Source organism: Rhinolophus ferrumequinum, chromosome 6, assembly GCF_004115265.2.
Source record: "Rhinolophus ferrumequinum isolate MPI-CBG mRhiFer1 chromosome 6, mRhiFer1_v1.p, whole genome shotgun sequence".
NCBI lineage: Eukaryota > Metazoa > Chordata > Mammalia > Chiroptera > Rhinolophidae > Rhinolophus > Rhinolophus ferrumequinum.
In genome coordinates, this window is record NC_046289.1 from 34,617,710 (window position 1) to 34,642,306 (window position 24,597).

The following is a 24,597-nucleotide window of genomic DNA, read 5'->3' on the forward strand; positions in this document are numbered from 1 at the left end:
TTTACAACAAGTACATACATTGGAATGAATGAGAATTCATACTGGACCAAATCATCAGATTAAAAGACAAACATATTTTTGAGACTTAGATGTTCAGAACTCACCCAGACTTCTTAATCCCTAGGGTTGGATGGATCAGAGATCATAGTCTTTGGGCAAGTTTTTCCCAGTCCTGGGCCTGTTCTCCCTTCTCCCACTCCCATAATTGCCATTTGCAGCTCTGTTCCCCTTTCTCCCTTCCCACAGCTCGAGTTTGTGATGGAGAATTCAGTTTACCCATCCATGGTATGGTCTGGCTTGGGACACTAAATATTTTACAGAAGGGGAAACAGGCACAGAGGAAACTCTTGAATAGAGTTTGTTCATTGTAGTGAGACTCAGTGTGGTATTTTTAATCACCTTATTTTAAAAGTCATTTATCATAAGGAAAATAAAATCCCCGATTGCAAAAGTGACAAGTCAATAAGGGCAACTCTGGAGCAGTATTACCCAAGTTGTAATTAGGGTAAACAATAGAAATAAAATTTAGCTAGCCCCAGCTTCCTTGGGTTATCCAAAACCATATCACAGCAATTTCTGATTCATCCCAATTTAAGTATTTTTTTGCTTTCACACGCAAAGGGAACTCTATAAATACAGAATATAAAAGTTTATAAACAAAGTCGCCTGCCTTTTGGGTTGGAGTTTAAGAAATTATAAGAATGGAAACAATAAATAATTAATGATAATTAATACTAATAATTATAATTACAAAAAAATGAACATGGTTACTGTATGTGAGCCCCTGTGCCCAACACATCTATAGTCTCATTTAAATCTTCCTGCATATTCTTTGTGGGTACAGATAAGGAGATAATTTACTCAGAATCGCCAAAGGTGAAGCTACAAACTCCAGTTGGGTTGGCTCAGGTCCCCAGTCCATGCTCCTAGCACGCGTGCTCACGGGTAATCTTGGCTGAAGCTGCACTTTCTTACCCAACAACAGCGTCAATTGCAACATGCCTCCCAAATTTAAGTTGACACCAGGCCAATTCAACTCAGAGACGGGGTTAATTCGGTGTGTGGGGTTGGATGGGGTGAAAAACCATTTTATCGTTTGTTCCATTCACCCAGTTAAAGAAAGGAAGAAAGATGATGAGGAGGCCGCGTTCGTGGGCTTAACTATTGGTGCTCTTTCTGTTGACAGAACCGGAACTTTGAAAACTATTTGCCCTCATAACAACTGGTAAAGACTCATTCTTGCTATTACAAATCCTATGGCGAATGTACCAAGAGGACTATTACCAAGTAAGTCATCCGTGCCTTTTGTTCCTACTGTAACCCTTTATTAGGCGCACATGCAGGCCGCACTTGTGCTGTTGCCAGGCCGGCTGCACATGGGCGACGTGCGGGCACACCCACGCCCACGCGCGCAGCCCGGGGGGAGCTCCCCGCCCAGTGTGCCCGGCGGGGGCGGAGCCGGGCGGCGCTGCTCGCGGTCGGCTTGGGAGGCGCTCGGGCGGATCCTTGAACGCTGCTGCTACGCGGCTGGGCGAGGGCCGTCTTCCTCCCGCAGATCCCGGCGCGCGCGACCGCGATGAGCTGGGAGCTGCTGCTCTCGCTGCTCGCGCTGTGCGCGCTGCTCGCGTTGGTGGTGCAGCTGTTGCGCTTCCTGCGGGCCGATGGCGACCTGACCCTGCTCTGGGCCGAGTGGCAGGGGCGACGCCCAGGTGAGGACCCGCAGCCGCCCCTCCGGTGTGGGAGGCCGGGCTCCGCTGCGGCCGAGTCGCCGCAACCCCCGTATCTCTCTGGGTGGCGTGGAACTTCCGCGCGACAAGGCTGAGCCTTTCCCAGGGGCTACGGGTAGGGGAGGAAGAGGCGGTTCTGCCCTGTTTGTCTTCTGTCCTGGTCAGCTGGGCTTGCCTGGTGCCAAAGTAAGAGAGTGCCGGAATCGGCGGGGTCCCTCAAGACGCTGAATTCTTACCGAGCTGCCAGGGATTCTGACGCAGTGTCGGAGGATGGTATTTAAGGAAGTAGCGGGCATCCCCCCGGGTTCGTAAGGGAGCCTTCTTTTGAGGACTGGAGCTCGGATTTTCTGCTTCCTGAAGTTGTTTATCCTTCACTTCTCACTCTCCTGGACTTTTGCAAAAGTAAAATTTGACATTAAAAGGGAAAATAAGACCCGAACCTCTGTAAATTTAAGAAGAGAATTTTTTGGGGGGCCACGCTGAGGAGCCTTGAAACAGTGCTCTCTGGCTTGGAAAAGTGAGGGATGCTTATATAGGTAGAGGGATCAGCGAGAAGTACATACATTTCAGCAATGAACAATTTAGAACAAGAGTTTAGAAACATTTATTCTTCAAGGCAAACTTTTATCAGGATGCAGAAAGAACAGGCACTGCTTTCTATAATCATTTATTTCTCATGTTGAAACTGTTGAAAAGTATTCGTGATTATCCCCATGGAATGTGCCTGGTAAGGAATTTGAAAGGTTTTATATTCTCTTTTGGTTACTGACTTTTTAGAGCAGTTAAAATACCCTTTCTCAAAACCTGGAGTTATCCACCTACTTACTTATTAGAATACCCAACAGTATAATCCTAGAAAGAACTGGATTGTCATTTTTCCTGGAACAAAATCATTATTGGCATACTAAGGGGGTATTCTGCCTATCCTACTTGTATCTGTGCTCTACTTACTATTTGATGGTCGTTTACTAAAAACATTCTATGTACTAAGGTGTGCTTGGCCCTTTACACACTTGACTTTTGGCCTTTACAACGACTCTTACAAAGTAGGCTGTATTAATCTTTTCTTCCAGGTAGGAAAACTAATATTCAGAGAAATATAAAGACCTTCGCACTCTAGGCTTTGGATTCATAAGGGCTGGGAAAAGTGGGGTTTCCCTGGACCAAGTCTCCTGTATGAAAAGACTCATGTCAGGAGGTTTGCTTGGAAGTGATAGCTAAGTAGTAGTATGCTTTCAAAATGGGCCAGGAGGGAAGGGGAGTGGTATCGCTTTCATGGGGATGCAAATTGGTTCTTGGGACCGGAACAAAACAAACAACAACAAAAAACTTAGATGGTATAGTGTTTTGTGTTTCTCCAAAGCTCAACCCCACCCGACAAAATCTTATTCCTTAGTATTTCATTTCTTTTGTTGGATTTATTTTTGGGGGGAGGGGATATAACATGTGCAACACTGACATTGTTGAATTCATGGAAAATACACTACACATTTACAAGGTCAGTGCTACAAAACTATGGCAAATGTAGGTGGCTGTGATTGACTGACTGTCTCTTGATCATTTGTTGCATCTCAACAGATGGAATGCACGTGCCTTCTGGCTGCTTTATGGATGTTTGTGATTTATCCCCAGTGCTTTTGTGTTAACTTGGACTTTGAGAATTACATGAGAATAGTTTATATTTTATTATTTAGTTCTATAAAAATTTAGTTCCATTAATTATGTCAGGTGCTGAAAAAGAAAAATGTTGACAATATCTAGCACCTAGTTAAATTATTTTCACATACCAAGCAAAAGTTAAAAGTTAAGGTGACTCAACAGATTTTAAGATATTTATTTAATTTTTTCCAAGCTTTTCATTTTGCTGGAAAAATCAAATTTTGAAGAATTTTTAAATACATTTAATTACATTGCTATTATTATATAGTTATATAATTTGCTAATTTGCATATGTTATTTGATACATTACCATTTATCTAAGTAAATACATTACATTGAAAGTTATTCAGTAAATACAGTTATAAAGTTAAGTGTTAATAGCTTTTAATTTTTAATTTAACTTTTAACTTAATTTTTAAATTTAGCCATTCTTAAACCTGCATTGACTGAAGAGTAAACTTTATAGAACTCTTTATGTATAAAACACAGATTTATTATGTGCAGTACATAAACAGATACACAGTATATCTGTGGAAATAAAATTTCATGGGAGAGTTGTTAGGGAGAAAATGACTAAAAGGACTCCTGGGGATAATGAAAAAAGTTAAAGGAACAAAGAGATAAACTCAGGTACCCAAAACAGCTCAGACTGGAAAGGTGGGCAAACTCTATCAAGGTGAAAAATAATTTAACCCTCCTTATCTTCTCTCTAGGTTTATTATGTTTTGTCACTTTTAAAAATAGGCAACATCCTCACATAATAGAAAATTAAAAACAGAAAAGGATATACAGTGGAAAGTAAAGCTGTTTCCCACCCTTGTCTCTCAGCTCTCCAGCATGCCTCCCTGGAGGCAACCACCATTTCCCACATTTTATGTGTCCTTCTAGAGAAATTCTCTGCATTTCCAAGCATATATCTTACATGATGACATTTAAGGGTGACTAATTTTAGATATTGCACTTTGATCCAGAAAAGAAATCTATGGCACAAGTCCAGAGCAGGAAACGTCTCAACAACAGCATATGTGAGGAAAACTCAGGTTTTAGTTGACAGTTACTTCAATATGAATCAACTGTGAAGTGACTGCCAGAAAAAATTAGGTAAGCCTGGGAGATGTTTAGTGTCTGAAGCAACAAACTGCAAACAACAACAGATGTCTTCTATAACCTGCGTGCATCTGTTAGCCTCTGTGCTGGGCGCTGGGGACACAGCAGTGACCGGGTCAGCCACTGTCCAGGCCCTCACAGAGGTTGTCTTCTGGGGGACAAGGGAAGCAACTGAGTCACCTCACTCTGCTCTGAATTGTCCAGACCCCGTGGAAGTCCTGTGTACTGTTCTGGGCAGCTCCCTTCTTTAGGGACATTAACCAGTTACAGCTTGTGCAGAAGGGTGTGTGCAGAAGGGTGAGGAAACCTGATGCCATGTCATCTGAGAGAAGGTAGTGGACATTGGAGGTGTTTATTTAGAGAAGCAAGACAGAAGCTGACTTAGGGAGGACATAACAGCTGTCTTCAAATAAATGAGGGATTGTCACATGCAAGACAGTCTTGATTTATTCTTTCTGATGCCACAAGGCAGAACTGCTGCCAACTGCGGCTGGTTGGTAGAAGTTAAAGGTCTGTCACATCAGTATAAGAAAGAATCCTTGAACCCTTGAATGGTTAGAATGGTCCAAAAAGTAGGGGCTAGCTTCCTCATCCTCTGAGAGACTACTCAACAGCCTGAGGAAAGAATTCTCACACTGGGTTGAGTATTGAATATGTTTACTTCCAACTCTGAGAATCTGCTTTCAGAGGCTCTTTAGGGGAGGCTACTGTGCATGCCAGATTATGTAGAATTGGTAAACAAAAGTTGGTGCTAAATAAAAAAGTTTTCTTCTCCAGGGAGGGAAGAAAGTTGCCAGAACCGCAGGTGTCCTAAGGTAAACGTGAGCCTGGGGATTTTCATCATTGGATTTAAATGATACCTGCATATTTGGGTAAAAGTGAAATCTTTGTTAACTCTGTGCTAGTTAGTAAATAGTAACAAACAATATTTACCCTAGAGCCTGAGTATTGCAGAACTTTGCAACAATGACTAGTTGATGAGTAAATAAATGACTGTTTGAATATGCATTCTGCTATTCCTGAGAAAATCCTTCAGGAAGGTGGCTCGATTGCACCTTTCCATGAAAACATATCATATCCTAGGAAAGCATTGTACCCTAGACAGAGTATTTGGGATGTTTCTATCCTTAGTGCAGATATTTACATGAAACCTCTTTCCTGTGGACAAGTTACATTTTCTTGAATGGCTAAGAAACAGTCCAGTTTTAAAATATTGATCATCCTAAAATGTGAGTGCCATAAGCTAGTGGTCAGATTGTGGCCCTTGGAGCTAGGTACACCTGGGTACATATCCCAGCTCTGCTAGGGTTCATGAGTATTTACTCAGCAGTTATTTATGGAGTCCCATCTGTTTTCCAGTGTGCAAGGTACCGAGGACTCCAGGATCCCAGCCTTCAGGGTGCTTACAGTCTAGTGGGGTAAATTAATATCTGCAAACCTCAGTTTCTTTTTTTATAAAATTGAGATAATTTTTATTTCATAAGGTTCTTGTGAGGGTTTTAATGAGGTGAGGGTTTTAATGAGGTAATGTGTTTAAGTACATAGAAAGTTACATTTATAGTTAGTAACTCTATTGCCTCTGGCTGGAGAAATTGTAACACACGTTATTGCGTGAATATTCTATGTTTTGCTGCCAAAAAAATCCACTTGTTAAACAATTTTAGCAATGATTACAGTTGCTGTTTTATTAGCATGTGTATGTGTCAGACACTGCTCAGAATTTTACCTGTTTTAAGTCGTTTCTCTCAACAATTCTACAGAGAAGGTTTTATTATTAATCCCACTTTCCAGTTGTGGAAAATTAAGGCCCCACGTTCTCACAGCATCTCGCTGCTGTGTGTGATGGAGCTGGGAGTTGCACCCGAGCAGTCTCTAGAGCTCATACTGTCAACCTGACAGAGGTCTTAGCATTGCTTGACTAAAACAGTCAATTAGTTTCCTATTTTTAATTTTTCTGATGAAAAACCAGAATTGTGTATGTTAAGTGATACCTTGTTTGCTATTTTTGATAAATAGTTTAATAAATAAGGCACCCAAGAATATTGCACCACAGTGAGTCTATGAATTCAGATAGACCTATCATTTCCTGCAGTGCAAATAAGTTTTTAATTGTTCAAAAGGTAAATAAACCACTCTTATGACTTTATTACTGTAACATTTTTATGATCGTTAACAAGAATGTAATTGGGCAAGCAGAGTACAACATTTCATCTCGCTGTCGTATGCATTTCCTCTTGGGTAAACTACTAGATTCTCCTAAGATGAAAGCGCAAGCCCTTGGAGAGCACTTTTACAAAGTGACCTTTAGTTGATGGGCATCAGATATGATTGACAGATAGGGAGAACATGACTTTAAAAGTTCATGATGGTTCCACGATACCATAGAGTAAAACTTAGTATATTCAATTTCATCATCAGTACCTCCTTTGCAAGAAATTAGAATACTGGAATTAAAACTGGATGGGACCTTTTAGTGATCATTTTATCTGAATCCCTCATTTTGTGGAGAAGGAAAGAGATAGTGAGTCCAGGTAGACTTTCTATCTACTTAGCCTTACTTTCCTCGATCAGATACATAGATAAGTAGAGGCTTGACGTCAGACTATGGCGTTATAAGGCTTATCTTGAAGTAAAGTTTGGAAAACGCATCCACGAGTCTGGGATAGATCCACAAAATAATGGGTTGATAGCTGTTACTTATATGATTTGTAGCCATGCTTTTTTTTTTTAATTGGGTCAAATTTGTTTTCTTAGGGTATTTAATTAAAATAAAAAAATCACTTTGTTGAAGTATAATTATACAAAAAACTGCACATAATTAATACATACAACTTGATGATTTTGGGGCTAAGTATACACCTGTGAGACCATCACCACAATCAAGGCCATAAACATAGGATATTTAAATTTTTAAGCTCCACACATTATGTCTTCATATTTAGGGGTATTGTTTAAAAAAACCTTTTTTTTTTTTTGATAATCTTTGATTACGGGTATAGTTCCTAGTTTATTTTCTTCCCTCAACTCTCCTCTTTTCTCAATAGAATGGGAGCTGACTGACATGGTGGTGTGGGTGACTGGCGCATCCAGTGGGATAGGTGAGGAGCTGGTTTACCAGCTGTCCAAACTAGGAGTTTCTCTTGTGCTCTCAGCCAGAAGAGTCCAAGAGCTGGAAAGGGTGAAAAGAAGATGCCTTGGTAAGTAAATCTAAAACAGCAGCAGTGCTTTCTAGAAATAAATCAGAATCCAAACTCAGTGGTAAGAGTTTGGGAAATTTCAGTGATAAGAGAGGGATTTTCCTGGGCAGTACGCTCTGGTTTCAAATGTTCGTCGTGCTTTGACCCAAAGCCTCTTGCTTTTGTCATGTCTTATTTAGCTGCCTTTGCCTTTTTCTTCCTTTTTCCTGCTGCCTTTCTACTTTTATTTTTATTTTTTTTTGTATTGAGTCTTGGAATTAGGGAGTGACCACCAATTCTCTCAAATGCTGGTGGATTTTTAGTAACCGTATGCCTTCTATTTTTATCTTAGAGAAAAAATATGTTGGTTCTTATATATGACACACATGTATGTAGCAATAGAAGTTTAATTAGAAAAAAAATCATGGTTTATTTTGCCAAAATGTCAAATATTAAAGTCATATGGGATGGTGTAAGATTTTTGTTATAAAGGATGAAAGAACAGGGAATTAAGTTTAAAAAAATGCAACTTGAGATAATATTTTTCATGTTCATATATAGGGCAACAATGTTAATTTTTGTTTGTTTGTTTGTTTGGGTTTTAGTGTAGTTATGTTCACATTTCAAGCAGCCTCAAGTAATAAAGTTATTATTTCTCATGGGACATTTAGTATCTAAACTGAGATAATTTTGAATTTTCCAGCAGATCGTGTTTTTTTTGGTTTTTTGTCATCTACCTGTCATTCTTTACAAATCTTTCTTTCACTGTGCTGATGGAACTAACCACCCGGAAATGAGTTAGTTGCCAGAGCCACCATATTGCTTTTAAAGGCCCTTTGTGTTTCTGCTCTGCGCTGCTTCTTATGGCCGTTGCTCTTCTACTGTTGAGACTTGCAGGTCCTGCGCTGGCAGAGATGGACCGTATCAGCATTTCTTAGTTGGAGTGAGCCTGATTGTTTCCTTTTGTCTGTCAGGTCACTAGTGCAAATTTTTCTATTTCTTTTAAAACAGTTAATGTTTTACAATTTACTCCTTTGCCCAGGAAGCCTTTGTACCCCTTATATTTTCTTTACTTGCTTGTTTTTCTTATTGGCATTACTTGTTGTATTTCAAGGTTAGAGTCCAAGAAAATTAGTTTCAAAAACAAAATTTTTTTTTTTGATGAATAGCAATAGAAATACAAAGGGCCATTAGAGATACCGTGTTTCCCCGAAAATAAGACCTAGCCGGACCATCAGCTCTAATGTGTCTTTTGGAGCAAAAAATAATAATAAGACTTGATCTTAATATAAGACCGGGTATAATATAATATAATGTAATATAATATAATACCGGGTCTTATATTAATTTTTGCTCTCAAAGACACATTAGAGCTGCTGGTCCGGCTGGGTCCTATTTTCAAGGAAGCACGGTAGTTCACCATGTTTCTTGGTTGGGAATTTCAGAATTATGTCCTTCAACTGGTTTGCCTCCTGGAATCCTTAGTCTCTGGAAGGAAACTTCTATGTGTCATGTCACTGGAGGGCTCTGAGCTTCTTGCTAATTTTAAGCATAAATTGTTTTTGCTTTTTGATTTGTGTAAAGGAGCAACTAAGCTTTATGAACCCACCATGAAACAAATGTACCTCTGGACTTCTAAAGAAATTGCTCTAACATTTTTGCTTTTCCTAGCATGTAGTGTAATTTTGATTTCTTCCAGAATCTGTTCCCGTGTTAGACTATTTATGTACAAGTTAAAGAGAGCCGTTTTACTTCCTGTGTAGCTGGCCAGCTTTCTGTCTGATAAGATGTTGCCATATTACCACCAGTCCTCTTCTTGGTCACTGAGAGAAGTTCTTCTACAGGGCCACCCAGAAATGAGTTTGTTACTAAGTCTGGTTGTAGAGTGGGTATTAAACTTCATGCAAGTAGCCAGGAGCTTGATTGAACTATTGCATGACTTCCACACTAATTTTTAAGTGTCTTTATTTAGAAAATAGCAATTTAAAAGGAAAAGATATACTTGTGTTGCCTCTCGACCTGACTGACATAAGTTCCCATGAAGCGGCTACCAAAGTGGTTCTCCAGGAGTTTGGTAAAGTAAGTAGCATTTTGAATTGATGTCTTTTTTTTTTTTAAGAAATTATTTATTTTCGGTTACAGTCGACATTCAATATTATTTTACATTGAATTGGTAAGTCTTGCTTTGCAGTAGCTGCTAGAGAGATTTCCATCTGTGGTGCAGTAGGCAGATGGCTTCCTGCCGTGAGCGATATCAAGGCCCATGAGTTGGGCCTCTTAATCTCTTGAGTCTTTGTGTAATTAGTACTTTTCAGACCTTAACAAGTACTAACTCCTCCGTGTAGAACAAAAGCAGCTAAAAATTCATTGTGCCTTTTATTTTTATGACAGTTATTACTTAGTCACTTAAAATAGGAATTTAATTCTGTAGGTGAATTCTGGTTTTTATTTTATCTTTTTATTGCTGACTCCTGGAATTACACCATTCTATTCCAGTGTTTCTTCAAGTTAACAATATAAGCAACCATCCCAGGGGATTCATTCCCTCCACCCACCTACAGGTCATCCCCAAAGCGCCCCTTTTCTAATTTTGTTTAACTAGATCGACATTCTGGTTAACAATGGTGGAAAATCCCAGCGTTCTTTGTGTGTGGAAACCAACCTAGACGTCTACAAGGAGCTGATAGAGCTGAACTACTTAGGGACAGTGTCCTTGACAAAGTGTGTTCTGCCTCACATGATCGAGAGGAAGCAAGGGAAGATTGTGACTGTGAACAGCCTCCTGGGAATCATAGCCGCGCCCCTGTCTAGTGGGTATTGTGCCAGCAAACATGCTCTTCGGGTAAGGCTGCTCAAACTCAACTTTGTTAGAACTGACCTAAATGTATATGGGGGCTATGGCCACATCACTGAAAGCAGTCATTGGAACTGGGCAGTGATGTGGAGAGACAGAAAGAGAGACCCAAGGAAACCTGTGGCAGAGGACACCCCTAGAAGATACTGAAAAAGACTGACTTGAGTGTCACATGCCTCTTCCTAGTTCAACAGACACGTATTGAGCACCTACACTAATGCCATGTGCTGCAACAGATCCTGGGGGTATAAAGATGACAAGATAGGTCCTTGCCTTCAAGAAGTGTATCGTCTAGTCAACATGGCTCTCTACATCTTCTCATTTCTTAAAATAGGAATTTAACACATCTTCTTGCCACATCTTCGTGGCAAGTTTGGGGTCTACTCCTCATTTCTTCTACACGTACTTCAGGATGTAGTTTTCCTCCCCATTTCTGTGATTTCTCTTTCCTCCCCCCTAGTAGGTGGGGTTTATTTTACCTATCCTAAATATAAAGGCATGTCAGAAATAGGAACTGACCACTGGATGTTTAGCCCTGGGCTTTATGTCCCTACCAGGACTAGCTTTGACTCTATTTACGCTGGATTCATTGGAAGAAGAAAATTTGGTCAAGGCAGAGGCTAGGAGAAAAGCTTTACTTGGCTTGTTTAACTTTTGAGATGTGAGTATTAGAAATGAATGAATTTTTAATGTTGGCTTAAGAGTGGATATGAAGAATGTAATTAAGCTATAACATGGAACAAATTAAATCATAAGGCCAAGCGGAAGAGAATGATTCAAGGAGAAACATAATTTATAATTAATTCAGTTGAAGGTCAGTTTACATAGAATGTTTCACTGTCGGAATAAGGAAATACAATAGCTGAAAAATCATTAGTGTCATGAAAATATGAAGCTTTGGTTCCTTAGGACATTCTCTTTCTGCTGTGAAAAGCAGACAGTTGCAGAGTGATGAAATGGAATGCTATGCTGGTGTCCCCATCTTCGGTGATAGGGTACCAGTCACTTCTTGCAGAGCAATTGGGCAAGTCTCAGGCTGGTAGATGAAGGAAGGAGGCTATCCTATCTGTTTGGCACCAACTATCTCCTAAAACATGCAGGATGCTTTCTGTCAAACACGATATGAGTTGTCTGGCCCGCCCTCCAAGACTCATTCTTTTATTACTGGATTTGATCCTCTGATACAATGTGGTAGGTGGAGACTCTAGTTAGTTATACCAGTAGCTGAGCCCTGAGACCAGGAAGCTCTTTTGGAAGAGCACATTTCCTTCCCCGATTCCCGGTAAGCTATAGAGTGAGCTTGTTTATCATTGAAGAGTTCACACGTTGTACTAGATTTGATTTCAAACAAGGAGAGGTTTTGGTGTCTGATGTGTTGGCTCTAATGCTGCCTTTCTCCTCTTTTGCTAAAGAGGGGGCAGCAGGTTAAGGGTATGGGAGTTCATTCATTTAAGAAGCCTTTTTTCCTGTCAGTCTGAGTCAGGCACTGGATTAGTCTCTGACAGCAGGGACCCTCGTAGGCCCTGTGTTTAATAGGGGTTAGCATTAAGGACTGGTAATTATTTCATGTTTTGGGATCAGAAATGAATGTACCCTGGGTTAGCTGTTTAGGCTTTACAGTAGTTAACTCAGCTTGTAACAATGTAGTCTTGAAACATGTTCTAATTTAGAAACATAGATGAGGGTAAGCAGATGTTTACTCCCTATTTGGTTTAGAAACAGCCTATCTTTAAGTCTAGAGGGTCTTACTACCCAGAACAGGTGGATGTTGGCTGCAACTAATTGTCTGTTAAAATAGTAATAAAATAGAAATTGTTGAATTCTTCCTTGATGAGAGTTTCTGTTAAGTACTTATCCCCTCTCACTCCCTCTTGCCCCAACATGGGCACTTCAGACCACTTAGAGGGATGAAAAGAAACCAAACCTGAGTGACTCACAGTGGAGAACATGCACCCCTTTTGGAGTGAGGCATGGGGGGTTGGTGTAAGGAGGGTGTAGCAGGATCTCCAGGGGTAGTTTTTCACCTATTCAGTGCTTGCCTGCTGTGAAAAATCACTGATGGCATGAGTCACCACGGGTGACTCATTCATACCCGGAAAGAGCTAAGAATGCCTGTTCTAGATGCCTCCAGTTTTACGGTTAAAAATGTCTAATAAGCTTGCACGATTACATTTCCTGTCCTTTACTTGGGCATTTCAGAACATATTTTGATAACATGCTGCTATTGTTCTTCATGAAAAGTTGAAGTAATTTCATGCTAATATGTCCGTATTAAATTAATTAATTAATTAATTAATTTTTTCATCTGTGCCTGTTAGGGTTTTTTTAATGGCCTCCGAACTGAACTTACCTCATACCCAGGTATAGTAATTTCTAACGTTTGCCCAGGACCCGTACAGTCAAATATTGTGAAGAATGCTCTAACTACAGAAGTCACAAAGGTAAAATTTTCTAGTTGGGGTATAATTTGAATGCTTTCGTAGTTATATATTGATGTTGTTGTATCACTCTGTCTCAGCTTAGAAAAGCCTTGTTGAATTGTGATAATTAGAATTGCTTATGACTTATTTATAAAACTTAACTCATGGCATTAGGAAAATTGTTAGGGTTGGCAGCCAGTTTTAATAAAGGCTAAAGAAATTGCTAAGATATTGCTTATAAGTAATCTATTATGTGATTTTAAAAACCCAGTTTCTATCAATTCACAAATTATAGCAATATTGAAAGCTTTTGTGTGGCTAAATTTTAGTACATTAAATCTTACCGGGCTTTTAAAGAGGAAGTATGGTGAAAGAGCTTAGAAAAAGCCTCGTTGAAATGTGATAATTTCAGGTTAGCCTCCCCCAAGCCTATACTTTCTCAGCTCACACATTACACATAGTACTAATTTATCAAATGAATAGCAAATATCTCATGAAGATTCCAGTATCACTCAATACAAAATCCTTCCAAAGACCATGAAATTTTCCTTCTTCTCCATTAAGATTTATTTCTACCGAGACATAAATCTGTATATGCTTCTATGTAAATGTTCACAGATATATTCATAATTTGTAGTTTTCACATTTTTTGTGGAGGCTCTGAGGTAAAATAGAATAAGCACCCAATTATAGGAATCAAGGGTCTTGGGATGTAGACCTCATTATTATAATGATCTGTGTGAGCACAGATGATGAGTTACTACTTTTCTTGGCCTCAGTTTATTTATTTATAGAATGGTAGTGGGTTACCTAGATTTGCAGTACCAGATTTGTTCCCTACCAAAAAACCACTTTTATCTTTTTCCTCCATTTCACCTCCATGGACTCTATATTTTATAGAATTTCATTTGTTAAATGGATTAATAATTTGTTTAAAATTTTTGATTACTAAAGTGATATATAATTATCATTAAGGATATTAAGATATAATTCTAATTAAAAGCAAAGAACTTCCATCTTTTACTTAGCCTGTACAATTTTATCTGGTAAGTGTATGATTCCTGTTAGGCTTTTTGACATATTACAAATAGCTTATAGACACCCACTAGTACCTATGGGGCATTCCCCTAAGGGGCATGAAGTCACATTAAAGGAGTCACTCAGCTAGATGACTTCTGGGTCCTTTCTAGCTTAAAAGGTCTGTGAAATACCTTGGATAAATACTCAGCATTCTCTTAATTTTTAAAAAATTTCTTAGACTCTAGGTAGTGATGGAGACCAGTCCCACAAGATGACAACCAGTCGCTGTGTGCGGCTGATGTTAATCAGCATGGCCAATGATTTGAAAGAAGTTTGGATCGCGGAACAACCTTTTTTGTTAATGGTATATTTGTGGCAATATATGCCAACCTGGGCCTGGTGGATCACGAATAAGTTAGGGAAGAAAAGGATTGAGAACTTTAAGAAAGGTCTGGTAAGAACGACTTATACATTTTTTTGGGGGAGAACAGCAGTTACCTCTCTTTAATTAAATAGCAGTTTAATTTTGACTTTGGTTTTATATATTTCTTAATACATATCAACCTTGTAGGAATGTATAAAAGTTTCTAATGCTTAAAAACTTTTCTTACTAACCTTCCACCAACCTCACCATATAAATACAAAAGATGTAAAAATGACTCTATCCCCCAACCATATCTGTTGGTTTACTATAAATTACTACTGGTCTTGGAGAGAGAAATTTTCTACAAGGTAAAAACAAATCAAAGGTTGGCATTTTTTCTTCAATTTACTGTTCGACCAATGTATGTGCCAAATGCTCTTTCTCTTCACAAACTCCTACTCATCCTACAAGTCTCAGCTCTGGTGTCACCTCCTTGAGTCGATACCTGACCTCCCGTCTAATTTCTCCCCAGGACACTTTGAACCTCAGCCCCATGCTTACCTCTGTTGGAGCACTTAACTATGCTTTTAAAACAGATGCACTCTCACTGCTGGTTCTTTTGACTCGTTCCAGAAGTGCTCAGCATATCTGAGATGTGCCTATATCCATGTCTAAGAAAATATACTGGTCACTCATCCTTTGATCACTCATTCTTATAGAAAAGCAAGGAATATTATGAACTGCTTTAGAGAAAATTGTGACCATCGAAAGAGTTTAATGTATAAACAGCAAGGAAATACAATGAGTTAAGCCAAAAATTATAGACATGATTATGCAAAGAAAGGTTATTTCTGTAGATGGTTTTCATTGTTGAAGTATATCTTTCAATGATTACTACCTTCTTTTAAAAATAAGTTAGTAGGGCTTGATATACAAAGAGAATTACAAAATGGGATCATACCATATGTATCATTACATGCATATAACCTACCACTATTTAAGCAATCCATTAATTAATTGTTAGATGTTTAATTTGCTCCAGCTTTTTGCAGGACAGTAAAAATGAATTAGTGACAAAAACAAAAAACAAAACAAAACAAAATGCTTAAAGAGACTTAAAGGTTATAAAACTTCCATGATGCACCAACCTGTCCAGAACTTGAAAAATCATGAAGGTGGGGGGCTATACATTTTCTACCAACTTGTACTGTGGAGCAGTTTTGGGCCAGGTCATTTATAAATGTTTCGGTAATGTTAGGGCTTGGTAGTGTGGGGTGGTTCTAAAGGTAGAGTTTCATCAAAGATTACATCTGAGTTTTAAATTTGGAATACAGCTGATATACCGTGTTTCCCCGAAAATAAGACCTAGCCAGACCATCAGCTCTAATGCGTCTTTTGGAGCAAAAATTAATATTATTATGTTATATAAGACCGGGTCTTATAGTAAAATAAGACCGGGTCTTATATTAATTTTTGCTCCAAAAGACGCATTAGAGTTGATGATACTGCTAGGTCTTATTTTCGGGGAAACACCGTAGTGGTATTGTGTCCAGTGATGGATAAGAGTTGAGAGGGAAAGGCCACCTTTATGAGAGATGACACAGCATCCTGGTGCCAGACTACATAGGTTGAAATCCCAGCTCTACCCTATTAATAGAATTGTTCTGGGAATAGAATGAGTTAGTATATTGGAAAACTCTTAAAACATACCTTTGAATGTTATGGTTATTAATGATTAGCTGGTAATGCTTTCCTTTTGATGGTAGCAGGATACTGAACTAATAGGTAGTAAAGATCAGAGTTAAATGATAGAGCAGGGAGAAAATACATTTTCAAAATAATTGTTTCAGTGGCGAAAGAAGGATCAGGGGCTAGAGTTTCAGTCCCACTATAGCAGTTGTTCTTTCAGGAATGTCCATAAGAAAGTTAATTTGTTTTGTTTACAGAATACCTAACTGTAAAATATAAGCATTATACAGTAAATCTAGCATTTGATTACATCCAACCTTTGCTAAAAATGCCCTTTCTCTTCCTACCTCCATCTTTAATATATTGCTTATTACGTGGTCTTAATCATTTTATTTTTTGTTCTGATAAACTACGTATCCTTTCATTTGCCAGTACCATTTCTGAGATATACCACCTCATTCTTTACACAAAATCACAGAAACCCTAAAAAATATTTTTTTTTTACTAAATTCTCTCCTCGCTGCTTCTTTCTTCCATATCATTTTTTTATTTTATATATCCATCTCTTTATTGCAATTTGTTTATGGGTATCTAAGCTGAGAGAATGCCAAATTAGCTTATCCCAAACTGAATGTACTTGGTGGTAAGACTTGAATTTGTTTCTGTCCTTTAGGCTAGGAACAGTATGTCTGTTTGACATCAAACAAAACTTTGTTTTGATGTATCTTTTATTATTTTTAGGGATCAAGAACAATATGTAGCTGCACTGAATTTTGTGTTGTAATTTTTGTCTTAGTGCAAATTCTTGGAAGTAGTAAACGCCTACTTCCCAAATGAAATATCACATCTGAAGGATATCGCGTTGCCCTGTTTTACATTTTAAACAATATATTAAAAGTTCACAAGCCATTTGAGTTATCTGTCAAATATTTCTATTCTAAATACTCTGATTCTTTGTAATTATTAAGGCAAGTCAGTGTAGGTATGATATGCTGCTTTGAAGAGTAATAATACGAGATTTCAGCAATTACAAAATGACATGAGTAGATGCCTAACCAGTAATGGAGGAGATAATGATGCTAACTAAGCCCATTAAAGGTATTTTTGTGTAGATCTAGAATTTTAGCTATGACTTTTATTCTAATTTAAGCATTTGTTCAGGTTTTGTAAGGATTCTCAACAGTGAATCATAATGATATAGCTCCTCAAAAGAGAAGGAATTACTTGTCAAAAATTGGAGTAAATACAAGGAGGGACTGACTCTTGTCACTGTCACTGTGTTACAGGATGCAGATTCTTCTTATTTTAAAACCTGGAAGACAAAACATGACTGAAGGAGTACTTGCCTTTTTCAAGCCGCTGGAGGGATAAATGGAAAACATGAAAACAGCCATCTTCTTATACACTGAAGACTAACTTGTGATTTTACTTCTTAATAGATACAACTTTCCTTTCAGCATGCCATTAATAAAAGGTTGCCATGAGTCTTGCAATAAAGATAGTAATAACATACTGCATTCTTGGATAAAAGACCATTTTAACATAGTCTAGCTTTTATGCTTAAAATCTAGATCAGCAGACTGCTAACCAAAGAACTACAGCAATCTATTTAACATAAATGTATGGGATAATACACGAAGCAGAGTGCTGGGTAATGACCAAATATAAAGAAAACTCTGAAAGGGTTCTGCCTCCAAGGTACTTACAGTTACACTCTCTTAGAAGAATTGACAGGCACAAACGACTGTAATTTGAAGAAGTTGGTAGGACTCATAGTAGCCATACTTTATTAAATGCCATTTGACCTATTATATGCCATTTGTTGTACTGAGGTATTTTGTATTAGTTAATTCACTTATTCGTCATAATAGCACACTAACGTAGTTGGTATTATCCGCCTTTGTAGATGAAGAAAGAGATGCCCAGAGCAAGTAGGTGTTTCTTTCTCAAAGTCACAGAGCTAGTAAGGGGAAAAACCAGGATTCAACTCAGCTCAGGAAGACTCCATTGGCAGCTCCTTACTCTAGTTATTATAATTAATTTTACTCTAATCTTTAGCACCTTACAGTAGATAGCATGCACTGGCTGCAACAGAAAATCAACAAATATTCCTACTGTCAGGGGGGTTGTAACAGGAGAAGAAAAACATGGTTCTTCTTTAGAAGCAGTTAACAGTTTAGCTATAACCAAGGTGACATACATACATAAAGGTGACATACATAAAATGACTGGAATAGTTGTTGAGGAAGTTGAAGTCACCCTGGTGGCTATCCTTGGGAAAGGGGGAAGGTGATATGTGGTGGAGATATACCATGGGGTCTAAAATCAATGGAATAAATGCATACATGCATACACAACAACATGGATATGTCTTAGAAGCATGGTGATGAGTTAAGTAAATAAACTATAACAATTCTGTCTATATACACTTAATTTTATGTGCATAGAAGGTAGTGCTTGTTTTGCAAGAAAACATAGTGAAAAGTTAAACATTAGATGTATTATAATGATTGCTTATGGGGAGAAGAATAGGGTTGTAATATAGGGATAAAATGTAATAAGAGAGGGCTCTGTACAACCAGTGGTGCAAATTATGATTAATTGAATACACACTGCACCTGGGGTAATAACAAAAAAGACAAATTGTTGGAACAATTCTAGAATGCTACAAAATAACATATGTCATGTGGCATGTATGATACAGACTGTAAGTGTAAATAGTTCAGAAAAGGGAGAGATTTGCAGATAGATTCGTGTAGAAAGTCTGTGGAAAAGGTGTGACTTTCACTGAGCCTTGAAAGGGTGGAATTTCTACTGCAGCTTCAGGAGATTGGGGTCCAGGTCAATTTTACTTGTCATTGAATCTCCAGGGCTTGGCATTGTGCCTGCCAGTGCTTAGGCTTTGTTGGGAGTATGTAAGCCAGGCATTCTTTGCCTCCAGAATGTCATGAGTGAAAACTTACAGAGACTGAAATTAGCTAGTATAGGCATGAAGGAAAAATGAGTTCCGTTCGCTCAATTACTGCAGCCAATGAAGGGTAGAAGAGATATACATTAAAATGGTTTTTAGAAATTCATCTGTATGGTGTTTTTCTATGGTATGTAATTAATACATGCTGTATCTGTGTATAAACCCTCGCTCTTTAGGCTCTTTTGTCAGCAGCCCGAGATGGAAAGGAAGATTTTTGTTAAAGATGGTCACGAGCTGTGAAACCAAGTGTTCACATATTGACTCTTTAAAAGGTGGTTATTTTGCACTGACGTCTCATTTCCTAATTATTATCTCGAATGGCCCTTTGAAATAGGAAGGAAATGGTGTGTTCATTCTAGCTGTGCTGAAGCTGAGGGCGTAGAGGGGGTTGTGCAAGAGGATAGCCGGTGAGTTGGGAGATGAGTTCCCGGTAGAAGCTATGGCTTCAGGGTTAGACTGGGTGCACCAGTAAGTCACATGAGACCTCAGTCAGTCAGTTATTCAGAGGCAGATTCAATGAACATCCTAGTATTTTTAATACCTGTTCTGAAGTGTAACATGTACAATAAACTGCACGTATTTGAAGTATATAATTTGGTAAGTTTTATCTTTCTCTTCTTTTTTGCTTTATTATTATACTTCCCCCTCAGTTACTTTTTTTTAAAGTATAGTTACAGTTTTTTTTTTTTAAATTTTTTAGTGGTTATCTATAGATAATATAGCAAAGTCTAATTTTCTTGGCACTTATATCTTCTTTCAGGATAATACAAGGATCTAGAACTCTGTGTCAACTTCTGCACCAACGTATATACTATTTTTGCCATGTATTTTAACATTTATTTTAACCTCCAAACAATTTTTTGTCATCACTATTAATATAGTTAACCATATGTTTATCTTTTTCTATTACTGTTCATTCCTTCCAGTATCCCTGAGCTGCTTCTGGATCATTTCCCTTCTGCATGAAAAATATTCTATACTTGTTTCCTTTTATGAGAATCTGCTGTTGAATATATTGGGTTTGAAAGAGTCTTTACTTTCATTCTTAAAAGAGTTGTTTTGGGGGAAAGGCTGAGTATAGAATTCTGTTTGCAGTTACTGTTTTTAAGTGAATTTATCATTCCACTGATACCTGGTTTCCATATTTTCTATTGGGAAGTTAATCATCAGTTTAATAAAATTGTTGCTCCTTTGATAATGTCTGTTAGGGCTTTGTGGCTGATTTTATGATTTCCTTTTTATATATTTTTTCTTGATATGTGAGGGTGTGGTTTTATCATGCTTGGGTCTTGCAGGGATTGATGGCCCTTAAAAAGTTGATAAATTTCCAGTCATTATCTCCTCAAATGTTGCTTCTGCCACATTCTCTCTCCTTTCCTTCTGGAATTCCAATTACTTGTATGTTAGATTGTCTCAAGGCAATCTGATATACTCTTATACTCTCATTGTATTTTCCATTCTTTTCTGTCAGTTTTCATATCAGATAATTACTTCTGACCTAACTTCTAGTTCGCCAATTCTTACTTTAGCTGTGTCCAGTTTCTGTTAAATCTATTCAGAGTTCTTTAACTTGATTAATGTATTTTTTCAGTTTGGGACTTGTCATTTCTCCTGTCTGGTTTCTAATTCTTTGCTGAAACTTTCAATCTTGTGTTTTGTATGTTTAAATGTACCAAACAGAATAATTTTCAAGCCTGTGTTTAAAATCTCCATTATCTGGATCCCCCATGGGTCTGTTCCTATTGTCTACTGTTTCTCTTGGATTTTGATCATGTTGTCTTACCTCCTCAGGTGCTTTCTTTCAGATTGTCCAACATTAAATATGAAAAATTATAAAAATAACTTAAAAGATCAGTCCAGAGAAGATTTACATTTGCTCTGGGTAGTGGCTAGGTACACTAGAAATCCACGGTCACCTTAATCCACCTTTAGGGATTGTGAAGATTCAAACCATCTATATTTTTGTTCACCCTTAAAATTAGGATGTAGTCCTTGAGGTCTCAATCCAATGTGTGGTCAATTATTAGGGTGTCTCCCTCCAAAATTTAGAGGTAACGTAGAAGAGGAAAAGCAGCAAAGCTGCTTTTAGGCAGGGAGATAGGAAGAAAACAAGGAAGATATGGTGTCAGGGAAGGCCAAAAGGGGAAAAAAGATGATTCAAGGAATGGTCAAAAACATCAAATGCTACTTAGAGGACAAATAAGAATATAAAAGTAATTCGTTGGTTTGACAATATGAAGGTAAATAGTGACCTTAATAAAAATTTTATTTGGGGGAACAGTAGAAATGGAATCAGACTGGAATGGTTTGACAATTGAATGAAAGATGAGGAAACTTGGCCATGAATGAAATAGACATGGGAACAGTTTGAGGAGGATGCAAGGTAAAGGGAAAGCATGGCTTGGCATGATGATAATGAAAATCTTTAAACAACTTAAAATGTCCATTATTTGTTGTATCTATCAGTGTTACACAGTCATTAAAACTGATAATTACAGAGAGTGTTTTTAGTAAGAGAAAATGTTCACAGCAGACAAAAATACATAAAATTGTCCAGCTAGTAAATCTCAGTTGTATAAATCATAAGCCTAAGATCTGAACTCAGGTGTAACGCCAAAGCCTATCTTCTTAATAACTATATTGCTTCCCCAAAAATGACTGCCATACAAATCTCATGAATTCATTAATTGAAAATTAGTCCGAAAAGTTATTCTTTAAACATTGCTGGATTGAACTGTTCCACATACTAAATAAATGGAATAATAACAATAAAGATCTCATCAGTACATTTCAAATAATTTCCATCATTTTCGAAGAGGATGTATTACTGTATTCCCAACATAGGAGCCTACTGTAGATTTAATTGTAAATAAAGTAAGGGGTTGAAGAAATCCGTGTCTCAAGTAATGCAGAGTCATTCATTGTTCATCCTCCTTATAAGTACCTATAAAAAGTTCATATGCAGCTGGAGAATAAAAATAAAATCCTAATGACATTATGAAAAAATTTTCTCCCATCTCTTTCTGCCTTTAGTTCAGATACCTGAAGACACTAGTAACTGGTAGTCCTATTGGGTAAGTCTTCAGAAGCAGTACATTCAGTTGAAAAGAAACGCATAAGGAGCCAGATCTATGGAATGTCCTCTAGCAGTCAGTCTGCTCTCATGTTGCTAATCCTGTGAGTTGAATGATGAATGGGATAAATCCCTTTCCTTTCACATATATCAAAAGGATACTTGGAAAATATTTTATTGGAAGATTTTATTACATTTTTAAAAGGTTTTTGAATTATATGAAAAGAAAATGCACAATTATATAAAAATAATCAGACCATGTTAAATGGTAAAATAAAACACCAGTTTAAAAATACTATAAAATTTAATTGTGTTTCAAATAAATACATATACATTAACCTTCGATAGCATCCACTATGATTACTCCAAAACACTGATATGTGTGTCTTTTTGGTATGTGAAAATTACACAGCTGTTGACTTTTGTAAGGCAAGTCACCTGTCATCCATTTAAGAAAGCATTAAAAAATTTAATTTTATTAAATGTTTTATATTTACCAAAGCCTACCACAATCCATAGGGCACAAATATTGGCCAACAGTGCTAACTTTTATGTTGGACATAAAGTTTTTTTTTTTTTTTTTTAACTATTAAGATAGCTAAGAGAATCAACTTTATAGAGCTTAGCTTTTCTCAGCATCTGACATGCGGGAGAGAAGGAAGTTCAGTCAAGTTATGAGAAAGCACACTGTCACTTCTAAAATGAAAAAGTAGACATTTGATGACAATACATTTACAAGTCTCAAGATGAGCTCTAATATAAATGTATACGGATAGGTTTTGAAGAATAAATTGGATATCCCAGGGGAGGATCAGCTGCTTGTACTGTAAGGTTTCTTAAAAGTAGTGGATGCGCCTGTATACTGTAACGTTCCTCATCATCGTTTGTGGCGTAAAGCAGTTCCCATGAAAGATTGGCCCACTGACCTCTAACAGCTTCAGTATTTAACTTCCCAACTTGGATCAATAATTCTTGAAGGGTAAGTACTCTCCCAGTGTAAACTCCCTTTAAAGTATAAAAGGGGTGGGGGAGGGGAGAAAAAAGATTATATTCAGGACTTTATATTTTATTTATAAACTTAGAAAATAATTCCATTGTATCGAGGCAAATTTAAACAGAAAGTGGTGTATTAAAATGTACACACGAGTTGCTTGTCTTCAGAATCAAGAATCACCTCTATTTCGTAACTCTGAATAAAGTATCAGAGGAAAAACACCCGTACAGCCATTTCACTCAATGAACAAAACATCAAAATCTCACTACTTCTGTCCTTCTCTATTCCTTCATCCCACCTGGCCTCAGTAATGCATAAGTCATAAGTACTAGTCAGTAGACAATCCACATAGGCTCTTTTTAAAAACAGCTTCACTGAGATTAATTCATGGTCCATACAATTTACTCATGCACAGTGTACAATTCAACAGTTTTTTTTGGTATATTCAAGTATGTACAACTATCACCAGTCAATTTTAGATTATTTTCAAGACCTCAAAAAGAAACCTTGTACTCTTTAGCTAATACACTCCTATACCTTCATTCCCCCAGTCCTAAACAACCAGTAATGTACTTTCTATAGATGTGCCTATTCTGGAAATTTCATAAATCATATCTGTGGTCTTTTGCGACAGACTTCTTTAACTTAGCACGTTTTCAAGGTTCATTCATGTTGTGGCAAGAATCAGTACTTTGTCCCTTTTTATGGTCAAATAATAGTCCATTGTATGGATATACCACAATTTTTAAAAATTAATTAGTTGATGGACAGTTGGGTTATATCCTCTTTTCAGTAATTATGAATACTGCTGCTATAAACATCCACATACAAGTTTTAATGTGGTTCTGTGTTTTCATTTCTCTTAGGCATATACCTAGGAGTGGAATAACTGACTAACTCAGTCATATGGTAACACTATGTTTAATCATTTGAGGTACTGGCTGGGGACTACCTGGTAGGAGCTACAAAGCAATCCACAGTTGTTCACTGCCTGTGCTAAACCTGGAGGCTCATGGGAGAGGCTACACTGTGAACTGAGGACTGCCACCACCAGTACCGGGCCTGGGATAGCTTCGCAAAAAGCTAGGATACTCCAAGGCATGCTGCCACCTGTTGGCTCCCATTAAGTTTCAGCCGCTGATAAAGACTCATGTGGTAGGCATATTGGGTGAGGCAGGGTCTCCCACTAGAGTGGGAAAAGTTGTGGTCACCAGGTTAATGTAGATTCTGGTTTGGTGCCAGTGCTGAGCCTGGAGCTACTCAGCAAAAGTCTCAGAGCACACCTGAGGCCAGTTACTGCCCACCTGGAGCCCATGAACTCTGATAGCTTTTCAAGAAAGAGTGCAATGTGGGGAAGGGTAGATGATTGCTGAGAAAGGGCCTCCTGCGTTGGTGGAGTTGAGTAGGGCAGGGTCCCAATGAATTATTAGGACAGAGCAGCAGAGCTCACCAGACCAATCAGATTCAGATTTGGCCTGTGGGGGCGGGCTAAACACAAGAAAGATGGCGTTCGCCTGCTGGGTGCACAGCTACACGGGAGGAC

The 24,597-nt window shown here is 37.9% G+C and overlaps 2 protein-coding genes across 5 annotated transcripts in view; one reads left to right on the top strand and one right to left on the bottom strand.

The window, feature by feature from the left end:
- The first annotated feature begins 1,176 nt into the window (after positions 1–1,176).
- On the top strand, positions 1,177–17,834 carry DHRS7 (dehydrogenase/reductase 7). Of its 2 annotated transcripts, none has more exons than XM_033109181.1 (7): positions 1,177–1,287; positions 7,538–7,690; positions 9,642–9,748; positions 10,272–10,511; positions 12,842–12,964; positions 14,202–14,417; positions 17,303–17,834. In XM_033109181.1, exons 1-7 carry the CDS (start codon positions 1,257–1,259, stop codon positions 17,348–17,350), a joined length of 918 nt encoding a protein of 305 aa, XP_032965072.1. In that variant the 5' UTR covers positions 1,177–1,256; the 3' UTR covers positions 17,351–17,834. The 2 variants fall into 2 exon arrangements, with proteins under 2 accessions (XP_032965072.1, XP_032965071.1); XM_033109180.1 differs by lacking the exon at positions 1,177–1,287 and adding an exon at positions 1,450–1,709.
- A 1,987-nt stretch (positions 17,835–19,821) lies between these two features.
- PCNX4 (pecanex 4) overlaps positions 19,822–24,597 on the bottom strand; it is a 37,616-nt gene continuing 32,840 nt past the window's right edge. For all 3 annotated transcript variants that reach the window (XM_033109177.1, XM_033109176.1, XM_033109179.1), the window contains one exon: positions 19,822–23,065. In XM_033109177.1, coding sequence (XP_032965068.1) covers positions 22,814–23,065 — 252 coding nt within the window. In that variant the 3' untranslated portion in view covers positions 19,822–22,813. The remainder of the gene's footprint in view (positions 23,066–24,597) is intronic.